Source organism: Phocoena sinus, chromosome 3 (assembly GCF_008692025.1).
Source record: "Phocoena sinus isolate mPhoSin1 chromosome 3, mPhoSin1.pri, whole genome shotgun sequence".
Taxonomy (NCBI): Eukaryota; Metazoa; Chordata; class Mammalia; order Artiodactyla; family Phocoenidae; genus Phocoena; species Phocoena sinus.
The window spans coordinates 56,138,780-56,153,519 of NC_045765.1; the positions used below are offsets into that span (position 1 = coordinate 56,138,780).

Below are 14,740 nucleotides of genomic sequence, written 5' to 3' on the forward strand. Positions count from 1 at the left end.
AGTTCTGCTTGAAAAATTAAATTTATATTTTAATTCAAGGTTCAACATACAACTGTTGGTAGGAATGTAAACTGATACAGCCACTATGGAGAACAGTATGGAGGTTCCTTAAAAAACTAAAAATAGAACTACCATATGACCCAGCAATCCCACTACTGGGTATATACCCTTAGAAAACCATAATTCAAAAAGAGTCATGTACCACAATGTTCATTGCAGCTCCGTTTACAATAGCCAGGACAGGGAAGCAACCTAAGTGTCCATCAACAGATGAATGGATAAAGAAGATGTGGCACATATATACAATGGAATATTACTCAGCCATAAAAAGAAACGAAATTGAGTTATTTGTAGTGAGGTGGATGGACCTAGAGTCTTGTCATACAGAGTGAAGTAAATCAGAAAGAGAAAAACAAATACTATATGCTAACACATATATATGGAATCTAAACGAAAAAAAATGGTGATGAAGAACCTACGGGCAGGACAGGAATAAAATAGCAGATGTAGAGAATGGACTTGAGGATATGGGGAGGGGGAAGGGTAAGCTGGGACGAAGTGAGAGAGTGGCATGGACATATATACACTACCAAATGTAAAACAGACAGCTAGTGGGAAGCAGCCACATAGCACAGGGAGACCAGCTCAGTGGCTTTGTGACCACCTAGAGGGGTGGGAGGGAGATGCAAGAGGGAGGAGATACAGGGATATATGTATATGTATAGCTGATTCACTTTGTTATAAAGCAGAAACTAACACACCATTGTAAAGCAATTATACTCCAATAAAGATGTTAAAAAAAAAAAAAGGTTCAACATACAACAATTTCATTAATGAACCAGCTCTCCAAGAACTGCAAGCAAGAACAGGTTATACCTGATTTTGAAGAACTCTGAGATACGAAGAAGGTCAAAATGTGAAAGATGGCACCTGGCACTAAAACAATGTGAAACAACAAGTCTTAAAACTAAGATGTACCATGATGGATAGGAGTTAATAACGTATTTTTATATAGCTCAAATAAGAATGCTTTGTCAGATTACTTCAGTTAACAGTGTATATTATACAGGCCAAATAAGTATGCTTTGTAAGATTACTTAAAATTCTGGGCTAAGCTTAATGCAATTGTATTGCACAGAAAAGAACCTATCAGCCACTCTGAGAGAGGTATGTAAATCAGCATTTGTTCAGAGGTCAGCAGGTTGAGTGGACATTTGCATTGGGGAACATTCTAAGCAGAATCAAAATGGATGGTAGTTGAAAGAAAAGGGACAAAGGTAGTTATCCCAGGTAGAAATAGCTAGCCATGTGCTTAGAAATACCTAGTAAGACATCAGCTAGGTTAAACTACGAAATATATTAAAAGTTTTTCCTTACAAAATGCCTGTCAACAAATGTGGCTCTTTCTGTAAAACATATAGTAATTACAGAAGAGATATGAATGGACAAAGGAATTTAACCCAGTGTTTCTCTACCCATGGTCACCCTCAAGACATTCTGGTATGGAGATGCCATCAGTACATAAGTCAGCATAGTAGATAAACAGCCGGGGATGGGGAGATGTGGTTACATGCTTTCTGAGTGCCTTTTAATGTACATTTGTTACTCAATCTCTCTCTTATCCCCCATCTGTTAAATGGAGACAATGACACTTGTCCCTCTGCCTCCATCTCTGGGCTATTAGAAGAAAAGAGAAGGAATATTGATGGATACAGGTTATTTAGCAGAAGACAGAAAGGAGACAAAAAAGGACTTAAAATTGAAAGTTGAAATATAACTGACACATTGATATGGTCCCTGTCAAATCTGGTCAGGGTCATATCCCTTACCTTTTCCTCCAACTGTACTGTCAGTAAAGTTAAGTAATCCACTAATATTAATGGGTTTAAGGGAAAAAAAAACAAAGAGTCTCAACAAAAACTGAGAAAATATGAGCATTTCTACCTGTAGGAGTAAACGGTGATTTATTCATGGCCATCAGTCAGAAGACAACTTGACAAGTATAATTAGTTACTGACAATCTCAAAGATCAAAATACCAGGATCTAAGGCAAAGGTGGCTAAAACTGAATTTAAAAAAAAAAAATCAAACTGACCTCATAATTAATGCTAAAATCACGAAAGTCTCAGTACATTTCTTAGATACTCAAGCACTCACTTTGAAGTAAACCTAGTAAAATTTGTCATTGTACCTAGCTACATTTTTGGGGGTGTTTCTAATAGATCATTTACTCCAGAAAACATCTGTTACCTGAAATCCAAAGGTTGGGTTCAATAACCTCATGAGAGCCTAATTCCCTGCAACGCCCTCAATTTGGGTAGAAGAATTTATAATACTTAGAAAGTTATATAAAAGCAAATCCTTGAACTTCACTTTTTTTTTTTTGTGGTACGCGGGCCTCTCACTGCCGCGGCCTCTCCCGCCACGGAGCACAGGCTCTGGACGCGCAGGCCCAGCGGCCATGGCCCACGGGCCCAGCCGCTCCGTGGCACGTGGGATCCTCCCAGACCGGGGCACGAACCCATGTCCCCTGCATCGGCAGGCAGACTCCCAACCACTGCGCCACCAGGGAAGCCCTAAACTTGACTTTTGAGGGAACTACATTCACACGGCAAAATTCACACAACATGAATCTGTTAATTCTTTGTCAAACTACCTTAAAAATTAATTTGTCTTTCTTGTTACTTTAGGAAATAGAGGCTTATGCCTCATCAATCAGTAGGGAGCAGTTCAGAAACAGTTACTTACTCAAGTTTTTAGGTTATACCAGACAGACCACTTTTTTTTTTTTTTTTTTTTTTTTTTTTGGGGTTTGGGGGCCTCTCACTGTTGTGGCCTCTCCCGTTGTGGAGCACAGGCTCCGGACGTGCAGGCTCAGCGGCCATGGCTCACGGGCCCAGCCGCTCCACGGCATGTGGGATCTTCCCAGATCGGGGCACAAACCCGTGTCCCCTGCATCGGCAGGCGGACTCTCAACCACTGAGCCACCAGGGAAGCCCCAGACCACCTTTTAAATCAAAGCATCCCTTAAAAAAAAGAAAAAAAACCCCAGTCCAAATAGCAAGTTTACAGTTCCAATAATTTAAAATATAATAGGGGTGAGTACACACACTTACAAACTTAATAATGAACTTGATGAAAGTAGAAGGCTTGCTGATCTGTAAAACAAGATCTTACTTCTCTTTGAGATTAAGGCTGTTATGATTTTGTATTTCTAGTTTTGGCTAGGCCAAAGTAAATTTGCCCAATGAATCTTTAAATAAGTGACTCTCGGTTCCCACCTAATTGAGAGACTCTTTTCCACTAAGCAGAGAGACCACCTAGACTCACTCAATGTTGATATGTATGCCCCTGCTACACAGTGAAAAAAGGGCTTTCTAAGAAAAAGATATGGTATGTTTGGGGTTTCAACATAAAGCTTCTCCTCAACAAGTAAATATCAGCTGAATTGAGGAGAGGCAAAGGTTATTAGCTGGGACTGCCTCTAAGCAACACAGTTTTGGCTGAGACAGTGAAAGGGCTTTTAAAACCAATCTTTAAGAGAAGCATGAAGAAGCCATTCCACCTTCCTCCTGCGTGGACAGACTTCTATCTATTTAGACAATCTTTACTGAGCACTCTACATCCACTGGAGTAGGCAGGATTAGCCATATCCTTCTCTCAGAGGGTTTCTAATCTGAGATAAAATAATTCAGAGCAACCCCTAATTCAGCAAGACCCTGTATTGTGATGGGCTTGACAGAAGTCCGGAATGACATAACAGTGGGTCAGAACAGTAAGTAAAAGTCATACAGGAAATTACATTTAAGTTTGTAATTGATGTGTTGTTTTTTTTAAGTATTAAGAACTAGAATTTCCTGGAGGATTTTACCCATTTTGGTGGTGACCTCTGGGAGAACAAACTTTTGTTTTTCCTTCCAACGAGAAGGAAAAGATTCTCTGCCATTCATTAAAATTTAGTATATATAGCAAAGACCATAAAACCTTTAAAAAAACAAATGACTAACTGGAAGAAATCTTTGTAAAATATTTCACAAACAAAATTAATTTCTTTAATAACAATGAGAAGCCCATGCACCACAACAAAGAGTAGCCCCTGCTCGTCACAATTAGCGAAAGCCTGTGCACAGCAACGAAGACCTAACACAGCCAAAAATAAATTTTTAAAAATTAAATCTTTAGGGCTTCCCTGGTGGCGCAGTGGTTGAGAGTCCGCCTGCCGATGCAGGGGACACGGGTTCGTGCCCCGGTCCGGGAAGATCCCACATGCTGCGGAGCTGGGCCCGTGAGCCGTGGCCGCTGAGCCTGCGCATCTGGAGCCTGTGCTCCTCAACGGGAGAGGCCACAGCAGTGAGAGGCCCGTGTACCGCCAAAAAAAAAAAAAAAAAAATCTTTGTGGTCTAAATGTACCTCTGCTCAAACTTCTATGGAAAATCTTCCTTTACCTAAGGTGCATCCTCCAAAATTTACTGCTGAATTTTCTAGCCCTGGGCACAGAACACAATGCTAGCACAACAGAATTAGGCTGTCACATGATCCTAGTTCTGCCACCCCACCAATTGCCAAAAAGCACATGCCTCCAAAACCAAACTTTGTAAGTCACAGCACCAAAAGGGACACAGCTCATCATCATTGGTGTAACCATCACTCCTTCCTACTCCTTTCTCGGTCATGTTTAATAAAGATAACAAAAGAACTTAAAAATCACAATTAATGGAGGGCAAGGACGAGGTCAAAAATAGGGATTCTGTAGGCTTAATGTGGACAGTCTACTTCTTACAGGGCTTTTGAAAGGAAAGATCCCAGCAATAGAGATACTTATTTACACTCAACAGTGGTCCCCTGTGATTTCACCAAAACTCTAAGAGCCTAGAATTTTAAATGTTCTCAGATCCTCTGGCTCTACCTGGGATAAATCAACTACTCTTTAGCCCATCTCTAACATGACAGATTGGTAAATCCGTCAATCCTTACATATTCTGTCTGCCTCTGTCAGATAAGTTCTGGTTCTTGGGAGGATAACAAACTGTTTAGTGCCAAACCCCAGTAGCTTTTAAAGAGCAAATCAAAAATTTTAAAGAATAGTCAGACTTCCCTGGTGGTGCAGTGGTTTAAGAATCCACCTGCTAATGCAGGGAACACGGGTTCAAGCCCTGGTCCGGGAAGATCCCACATGCTGCAGAGCAACTAAGCCCGCGTGCCACAACTAACTGAGCCTGCACTCTAGGCCCGTGAGCCACAACTACTGAGTCCACACGCCACAACTACTGAAGCCCGTGAGCCTAGAGCCCGTGCTCCGCAACAAGAGAAGCCACCACAAGGAGAAGCCCGTGCACTGCAACGAAGAGTAGCCCCCGTCTGCCCCAACTAGAGAAAGCCCGCACACAGCAATGAAGACACAACACAGTAAGTAAATAAATAAATAAATAAATAGTTTAAAAGAATAGTCAATCCTTGTCTCAAATACACACGTTTGAAAGCAGTGAACAACTCTAGGTTTTATCAGAATATTCTCCCATCCTCTTTCTTTCCTGCCTCCAAAAACAGGCTAGTAAAACCCACTCACTCTAATACAGGTATTGATACAATATAGGCCCAAGTATGTGGCTGCCAACTAAGAACCCTAAAAGGTTCTTAGGAGGGGATATACTCAGACCCACAAATCTTGGATCTCCACCCTAAAATGTCTATCACTTTTTGATGATCGTAAGGAGATCTCCAAGGTACGATGACCAAGACTGGAAGCAAAAAGGTTTATTTTAACATACTTCTCCAGAGCACCTCTGTGCTTCCCCACCACACCTCTGGGTGCTGGGGTATTAAAATTTTTGGAGTCGGGCATGATTAGTTAAGAAATATTTGACTCTTTAGCATAAAGCAAAATCCAGCTCCCTCTCTACCACAAATTAGAAGATTTCATGTGTATACCCATACATCTGCTTCTCCAGGTGGGGAAATATTTGTCCCTAATTAGCAATATATATTCAAAGCAAACTATCATGTAGAGTAATGCAGGTAACTACAACACCTAAGCCCTGCCACATGACTCATTTAATTTGCTTACAACCATTTACAGAGAGGACAGGCAGGCTAGATTTTACTTGTCCTTTGCCTTGTCACGAACAACTAAAACAGTGAAAATTGAAACAGATGATATGGAAAGTACCTTCCAGAGGTTGTACTGCCACTTTAAGTCAAAGGCATATGTATGCAGAATAAAGCTGTTGTAAAATGAAACCAAGAAAAAGTTTAATTCAGAAAGAACATGGGTTTTTTAGTCCTTTTAGCTAAAGAAAGATAAAGATCAAAAAATGATAAAAAATTCCATCAATAGGAACAATGGTACTTCAATCAATTTTAAGACAAACACCACATCTTTGATTTCACGGTCTAAACCTTTTGAACCCAAAGGGAGGGCAAGTGGGCAAGGTGGGCAAGATGGCTGGTGACCTAGATGGACTGTGCTCTCTGGGTACTGTGATATGGCAGGCATTACTGCCCACTTCTCCAGATGCATCAAAAAATAATTACTCCTGGTTGCACTGGTGCTCTTCTGTGCAATTTTCCTTGCCCACAAATCTGTTATAGCAGTATTGGGATAACGTAATTTAAGGGTTTTCCATTTGTTAGTAGAAGAAGTAGACCAAGCAGACTACAGAGCAGAAAGGAACCAAGAGTTTAAGGGGAAGGAAATGCTCTTCCCTCTAAATTTTCACATACAACTCATTCCTAATCATGGTTGCTCTAATCCAATTGGTTCTAATGCTTTTCTCCACATGGAATTAAAGTTGTTACTTCAGGGAAGAATTTAATCCAGCTCCTCCTGCCTTGCAAAGGTTTTTTTTAATCAGAGGGTGGCTGAATTCAATAAGAGCATTTACAGTATCCCAAGGGCTTCTTTTCCTTAAAAAAAAAAAAAAAAAAATTTAACACCCTTGTCAGGCTCCCCTTGTTGGAAGTCTTGGGAGCAAGTTCCTATAGAACGATCACTCTGAAACCTATGGTCACAGACCTGTAAGAATTTGATTAAACCTTATCCACAGAAAAATGCACAAGCAACAAAATTCTACAAGCCAATTATAGACCCAGGTTAAGAACTTCTAGTTTACAAGAGAGAAAGACTATGGAAAGGATCATGGTCAGTTGGGGGAGTGGCACCCTTGAAGTCTAAAACAGGACCTCTCCCTCCCTTCCTTAACCAGCAAGCAGGAATACAGTGGGAGTACTAGTTCCTGAGAATAAGGGGTTCCACTCATGGGTAACTTTGGCTTGGGTACGCTATCTTAGAACTGCACTGCCCACAGAGTCTTTCCTTCAGTCTTCTCCTTTCAGAGGTATCAGACATGCCCCATAGTTGTTAGACTCTACCAGACCTAAGTGTATTCCTGCTGTCTTCTCTCTCCCTTTGCACATCCCAGGCATTTTCCTCAATAAAATTCTTATACTTCTAATCCTACCTTGGGGTCTGCTTCTAGGAGGAGCCAAACTACACACGTGCAGCTGCTGCTGTCTCCACAGAGCCCTGAGGAAGGCACCTTGGAGTCTTCCAGTCCTCACTCTAGCACCACACTCCAACACAGAAACTAAACCCCTTGAGACAATAACTTCTTACGCATGCCCAGTGTGATAAAGCCCCTGGAAGCCAACAGATTGATGATGTTCTGATTTCACAGACACAATGGGTAGTTTTCAGATTTTTGCCTTCAGGTCTGAGACAAGGCCTACTAAGGATAAGTGCCAATGATATGGGAGAAATGGCCTGGAAGGCCAAATCAATAATGTCAGATGTATAAAAGGCCTTACCTTTGTCAGGCCTGAAAATATGACCCTGACTCACAGTAGAAATATCTTTTACATTTATACAATAGTAAACACGGAGCTGTACAGTCATAACCAAATTCTGAAAAGTGATACCATTCGACAGGGAGAAGATGGTGTTAGGTCAAGTAAAAACAGCCAAAGCAAAAATCCTATTCCAGAGTATGAGTGACCTTTTGTATTCCCTAGAGAGATTTCAACAACAGTTAGTATAAGACTCAAAGTCAGTTCTTAAGTGTGCCAGTAGGCACTACTGAGTGTGCAAATGCTCTATTGTTTGAGGGTCACAATACCCCAATCCCAGAGCAGTAGAGGCTTTTAGCCGAAGAATTAGGTGAAATTCTGAGGTAAATACAAGGGACCATGTCAGAATCCAGCCATGCTATACCACTTGTCCTAAATCATTTCTGTTCCACTGTTAACATTCAGGGCATGCAATATTAAATGACTGTATCAACCTACCCTTTTCTCCTACTAAGACATCCAAAGATCAAATCAGCATTATTTTTCAATTAGCACTGTGATAAAACACTATTATATAAAATAAGACAGAGAAGGATAATCTTTTTAATTAGCTTTCTCCTGAAATTCTCAAAGAGCAAAATAACCAAATGCTTTGTTTTCCAACCTTTTTTTTTTGCCCTTTATTCTTGGTTTATGATGTTAAAACTCTTAATGACAAAGAAGCAAAGCCCACTTAGCTAGTTTACCAACACATTTGAAGCAAATCATAGTCATACTTCTATGTTAACCAAGCATGACAGCAAGGTGATTGAGTAGCTTTCCAAACTACCAGAGCAGCAGGCACTTGCAGAGGCTGCAGTTAAATCAGCACTTCATAAATCGTGCAGGCTCCTGCCCATTTAGATCTCTCTATGCAGAATCGGCAGTCTAACACTGGCTCTCCCAAGCATTAAAAAATCATCACTCTGCTAACCCAACTCACTGTTCAGACGGGTCTTCTTGAATGCAGCCTTTATTACAACCTCACTGCTGCTTCCTACACTGAAGGAATACCATGTTTTTAAGTCAGGAGTTCTTCTTTCTCGCTTCATTATAATCAGGGGTCTTAACAACGACCCCGATACTGTTACAAAGCACACTGCTTTATAACAGTAAAGCTTCTGGAAAACCCAAACAAAAGACACGTCACCCGGTGACGTCAGCCTATATACAGTTCTGTGTGGTCGCAGCACATAAGCAAATCCATTCTTGTGCCGTTTCTCGGAAAAGCTTTTCAGTAAATGCACTCATGCTGCTCCAGGAGCTCTTCTCTGCAACAAGCCGCCCATCTGCCATCAACAAGTTAAGACCGAGAGAACTAACGGCTGCAGAAAGGAGAGGCTGAAGCTTTGATTAACCAGCTGAGCAGTTAGAGGAGGACGAAATTAATAACATATTCAAAACTGATTTAGGGGATCAGAGTGGTCACAGAAAATGAAACCAATGCTTTCGAGAGGAATATCCTAAGGAGAAAACAACTCACCCTGGTGGATTCAATTTTACTCGGAAAGCCTGGGACACAGAAAACAGGAAACTGGTCAAAGGCTCCCGCATGTTAGAGCCTTTTACAGACTCACTGCGTTGAGTCTGACAACCGAGACTGAATGCAGGCTCCAATGTGCTCAGAAGAATGGGTAAGTCCATGTATTTATGTGTCTTGTACAGTCAGCAAAGAATCAACGCTTTTAAAATTATAAGCCACTGAATTCACATTTTATGAGGGAGATCACTGTCACATTTTTTGGATTTTGAGGTTTAGGTAAAAACATATATTGCTGATGACAGGATGTGTTTTATCTTCTTTCTTAATGGTTTAAGTTTTGTTCTAGTCATACTAACAAGGTTAGTGTTTCTGCAGCAAATGAAAAATAAGTTATATGTAGTTAAATCTTTTGCCATAATGATATGTTGTTGTTGTTGTTTTAATAGCCCATACGCTCTGCTGAAAAATATCCTATCTTCTTGTCTTCCTTAAATTATATTCTGCAGGCTTACATTTCAAGTGGCCATTAGGGGCCCCTATGCTGGCAGCAATATATGCAATGAGTATGGTTTTAAAAATGCTGCCTGCCCTGGGTATGGCATGTCCACCCAAATGCCGCTGTGAGAAGCTGCTCTTCTACTGCGACTCTCAGGGCTTCCACTCAGTGCCAAACACCACAGACAAGGGCTCTCTGGGCCTGTCCCTGAGGCACAATCACATCACAGAGCTTGAAAGGGATCAATTTGCCAGCTTCAGTCAACTTACCTGGCTCCACTTAGACCATAATCAAATATCAACAGTAAAAGAAGATGCTTTTCAAGGACTATATAAACTTAAGGAATTAATCTTAAGTTCCAACAAAATATTTTATTTACCAAACACAACTTTTACCCAACTGATTAACCTGCAAAATTTGGACCTGTCTTTTAATCAGCTGTCATCTCTGCACCCAGAGCTCTTCTATGGCCTCCGGAAGCTACAGACCTTGCATTTACGGTCCAACTCCCTGCGGACTATCCCAGTACGCCTGTTCTGGGACTGTCGTAGTCTGGAGTTTCTGGATTTGAGCACAAACCGTTTGCGAAGTTTGGCTCGCAATGGATTTGCAGGATTAATCAAACTGAGAGAGCTTCACCTAGAGCACAACCAGCTGACGAAGATTAATTTTGCTCATTTCCTACGGCTTAGCAGTCTGCACACACTCTTCTTACAATGGAACAAAATTAGCAACTTGACATGTGGGATGGAGTGGACCTGGGGCACTTTAGAAAAGCTAGACCTGACTGGAAATGAAATAAAAGCCATCGACCCGACAGTGTTTGAAACGATGCCTAATCTTAAAATACTCCTCATGGATAACAACAAGTTAAACAGCCTTGATTCCAAGATCTTAAACTCCCTGAGATCCCTCACAACCGTTGGCCTCTCTGGCAATCTGTGGGAATGCAGCCCTCGAATATGTGCTTTGGCCTCCTGGCTGGGCAGTTTCCAAGGTCGGTGGGAGCATTCCATCCTATGCCACAGCCCCGACCACACCCAAGGAGAGGATATACTAGATGCAGTCCACGGATTTCAGCTCTGCTGGAATTTATCAACCACTGTCACCGCCATGGCTACAACTTATAAAGATCCAACCACTGAATATACAAAAAGAATAAGCTCATCAAGTTACCATGTGGGAGACAAAGAAATCCCAACTACTGCGGGCATAGCAGTTACTACTGAGGAACACTTTCCCGAACCAGACAATGCCATCTTCACTCAGCGGGTAATTACTGGAACAATGGCTTTATTGTTTTCTTTCTTTTTTATTATTTTTATAGTGTTCATCTCCAGGAAGTGCTGCCCTCCCACTTTAAGAAGAATTAGGCAGTGCTCAATGATTCAGAACCACAGGCAGCTCCGATCCCAAACACGGCTCCATATGTCAAACATGTCAGACCAAGGACCATATAATGAATATGAACCCACCCATGAAGGACCCTTCATCATCATTAATGGTTATGGACAGTGCAAGTGTCAGCAGCTGCCATACAAAGAATGTGAAGTATAATATCTACCCATCATCAAAAATCACATCAGATAAGTAACCTATTTTACATAGTAGGGGCTAAATACATATCTAATTTTTACCAATGGTGACATTAAGGCTAATTTTTCCAAACCAAGTGGAGACTTAGGTTTCTGACGTGTTGAAATGTTTTTAATTTTTTTTAATGAAACCATATTTTCAGTGTTAAATGAAGCGATGCTCACATTAATTTGCACTCTTGTTGGAAAGGCTAAAAATGCTTAATTCAAAATAAGACATTTCATGTATGTAATTATACGCTATCGTGGGTAAACATTTACACTAAGGTCTCCATATGCTATTTTTTTCTACTGAAAACAGTTTGGAAAGAAGCTACTGAGTAGAAAGAGATATGGATCAATACTTGTTTGATCATTGCTCTCTACCCCAAGTACCACAACTTGGCTTGCTGCTTAAAAGGAGACTTAGCAAAGTTCTCTTGTATGATAATTTGGTATTTACTCAAACCTACTATTTACTGCCAGCGTGGGGAGTAGAATTTCACATATGCTGAAGACTGGTCAATATTAAACACTCTTCTTCCAGAGTTTTTACCTGGGTTAATAGATATTATCAAAGTCCATATCATGAAATCAGAACCCTTTATGTAATTCTAATATTCTTTAATATATTTAAACAATGAATCCAAGTGATTGTGAAAAGGTCTCATTACAATGAAATCAATACTAAATAATTACACTGACTTCGTTTCATATCTCTAGTTTGACTTATAATGGACACGTTGATTTTTGTGGCATTTAGATACTTACTTTAAACTAGTGTTAAATTATCACTTTACTAATTAGTTTACTAAATCCTATATATACATTTATATGTGAAAAAAGATTTAGAAATTATTTTGGAGAGAAAAGAGATAAACTGAGTCAATTTAGCAATCCTATGACCAGCTGCTCACTCTAGTTTGAAAGCACACACAAATACACTCTCTCTCCAGTCTCTCTCTTTCTCCCCCTGTCCTCCACCCCCCACCTCCATCTCTCCCTCAACTGCCAAGATCAAAGATGCCTTGACAAAGGGGTTTAAACCTCTTTCTTCTGCCTTTTCCTGATCTTCAAGCCTCAAAGAGCCAAATTAAAAATAACTGGCTAGCAACAGGCATAATACTGATTCTTGTTAGAATATATTTTAAAGGAACCTTGAAAAAAATCACTTTATAAATATTATATGCTAAATTTTGACCTTTTAATGGATACCTATTCTTACTGTAAGAGCAGGTCCTTCTAAGTGAAGGGAACAACACATATCTGAGGCAAACCTTCTCATGGCAGAACACAATATATGCCTATGCAGCCACACAGTGGTAACTCGAAGGAGGTGAGGGGATGAAAGAGAAAGGCAGCATTTTGAAATATGACTCTTGCTGAAACAGGTTAGCAAAGTTAAAAGGTAGCCAAGCAAATGGGCAACTATACATGATCTGCATCAAACAGGGCAAGGCCCAGGGACCTGCAGCTGGAAAGGGGACGGGGGGAGGTTCTCTGGTATTAATATAAATGTTCAGTAATTAAAGAATGATAATGATGCCACACTTTTCGTGTAGAAAAGAGCCACAACTTTGTTTCTTCCATTATGATTTCTACGGAGAAACTATGACATATTTAGGATTTAGATGCAAGTTACCAATTGACACAGAATTTTTCCATAAATGAGGTTCCATGTATGTAGTAGCAAAAACCATGAAATTAGACTACTGACTTGATTTTAGAAGAATGAGCATTTTTACAACTGACATTTGCTGATGAGAAAAAAGGCATAAATTCTTAGAGAAGACCACTACCATTAAAAAAAGTTATCTTTTACTTAACATATCCTTCATTCAAGGCATATTTCTTCCCAGGACTGAATTGAAACATGTTAAGATTACAGTTTAATCCATGAGATTTAATACTAAGAGAGGGATGTCTACCTACATTTCAAATAAAATGTCTCAGTAAAAAGCAGACAAGATCACAAATTATGGTAAGAATGTGCTCTCTACAATTTTTAAGGTGGGTAGATTAGTTTGGCAAAGTCTCAGCCCATCTCAGCTGATCCTGAGCAGTGAGCATTTCACCTCTTGTTAAACCAGACACTAGGCCTGCCTGGGCAAGGACAGAAGCTGATTTTACAGCACAGAGCACGTCTCACAGCTTCCTTACAGAAGGGCTGGATCAGAAGCCCCATTACAAATGAGAGCTCCACAAGCTAAAATTTACCAACCCATTTATCAGGGTAACCATGGCCATTTGTCAGAGAACAACTTTATCACAATACAACTGTGTCCTGGACACACAAGATTCCACTAGCCCTGGAGGATAGCAGAGTAGTTTCCATCATTTCAACCACAACCCAAAATTAATTGAAACTGTGAGCAGAAGGGTGAGAAATAGTGGCTGGGAGTCCCCACATTAACCCTAGAGATTACAGTTAGTGAAATGGACCGTCAATTGGCAAAATCCTTAATGTATATAGGAAAGAAAATTGGAAAAGCAAGCTATTTAGTAATTCAGGGGAACAGCATAGCCAAGGCCACCAAGGCATATTTTTCAGTTGAAAATTAACAGATTTTTTTTGGCCCTTCGTTTTTTGGGCAATGCTCTCTGAGAAAAGTGAATAACAGTGCCAAATAGCATTTTCCATTTCCATTTAAAGCACAAATTTTCCTTTTCAATTGCCTATAGAAGGCAGAATTTCTTTTAATTTTGGTCTATTTGTGTTTTGGTATCAGCACAGGTTTGAAGATGAGGCTGTTAGTCATATGTGCTCTCTTTACCAACTGGCTCGGGTGGAAGAGCATCACAACTACACTGCAGATCCTGGTAATATAATGTTAGGCCTTTTGTTTTTTGCTGTCGTTTTATCCTCTTCAATGCCCCCTCTCCCTTTTTTCACTTTCAAGATCAGAGGAAAATGACCACTTAAAAAACAGAAAAATAATTAAATCTCTCTGGAAAAAGCAAGCTAACAAAGGCTATGATACTGTACCCACCTAGTAACCAAGAGCTAGTTTGGAATCATTTATATTCATTTCTGTAGCTTGCCAGGGATTTCAATCACCTTTCTGAAATGAGAGTGAGCTGATAAATTTGCAAATCCATACACAACTCAGAGAATACCCTCTGCCAACATCAAACAGCAAAGATACTAATTTTTTAAGCCAAAAATCTGCACTAACACATGTAATTTCTTACTGTGCCTAAGTTAATTTCTGTACCAATTCATTGAATGGAATTGATTTTACTTTCCCACTCCACTAATTATTAAAATCCATCTGCTTATTCTAATGCTAGTCACCAAGAGCTAGACTCTTTCCAATAAAAATGAACCCTATGTAACACTAGGTCTTAATCCTAAAATTCAAAACA

At 40.1% G+C, this 14,740-nt stretch overlaps 2 protein-coding genes across 7 annotated transcripts in view; one reads left to right on the forward strand and one right to left on the reverse strand.

The window, feature by feature from the left end:
- Positions 1 to 14,740, reverse strand: part of CTNNA1 (catenin alpha 1) — a 313,486-nt gene that overhangs the window by 46,878 nt on the left and 251,868 nt on the right. The gene's annotated exons all lie outside the window — the stretch shown is intronic.
- LRRTM2 (leucine rich repeat transmembrane neuronal 2) lies at positions 9,035 to 12,069 on the forward strand. The gene is made up of 2 exons (XM_032625303.1): positions 9,035 to 9,455; positions 9,811 to 12,069. The coding sequence occupies exons 1-2, from the start codon at positions 9,452 to 9,454 to the stop codon at positions 11,355 to 11,357; spliced, it is 1,551 nt and encodes a 516-aa protein (XP_032481194.1). The 5' UTR covers positions 9,035 to 9,451; the 3' UTR covers positions 11,358 to 12,069.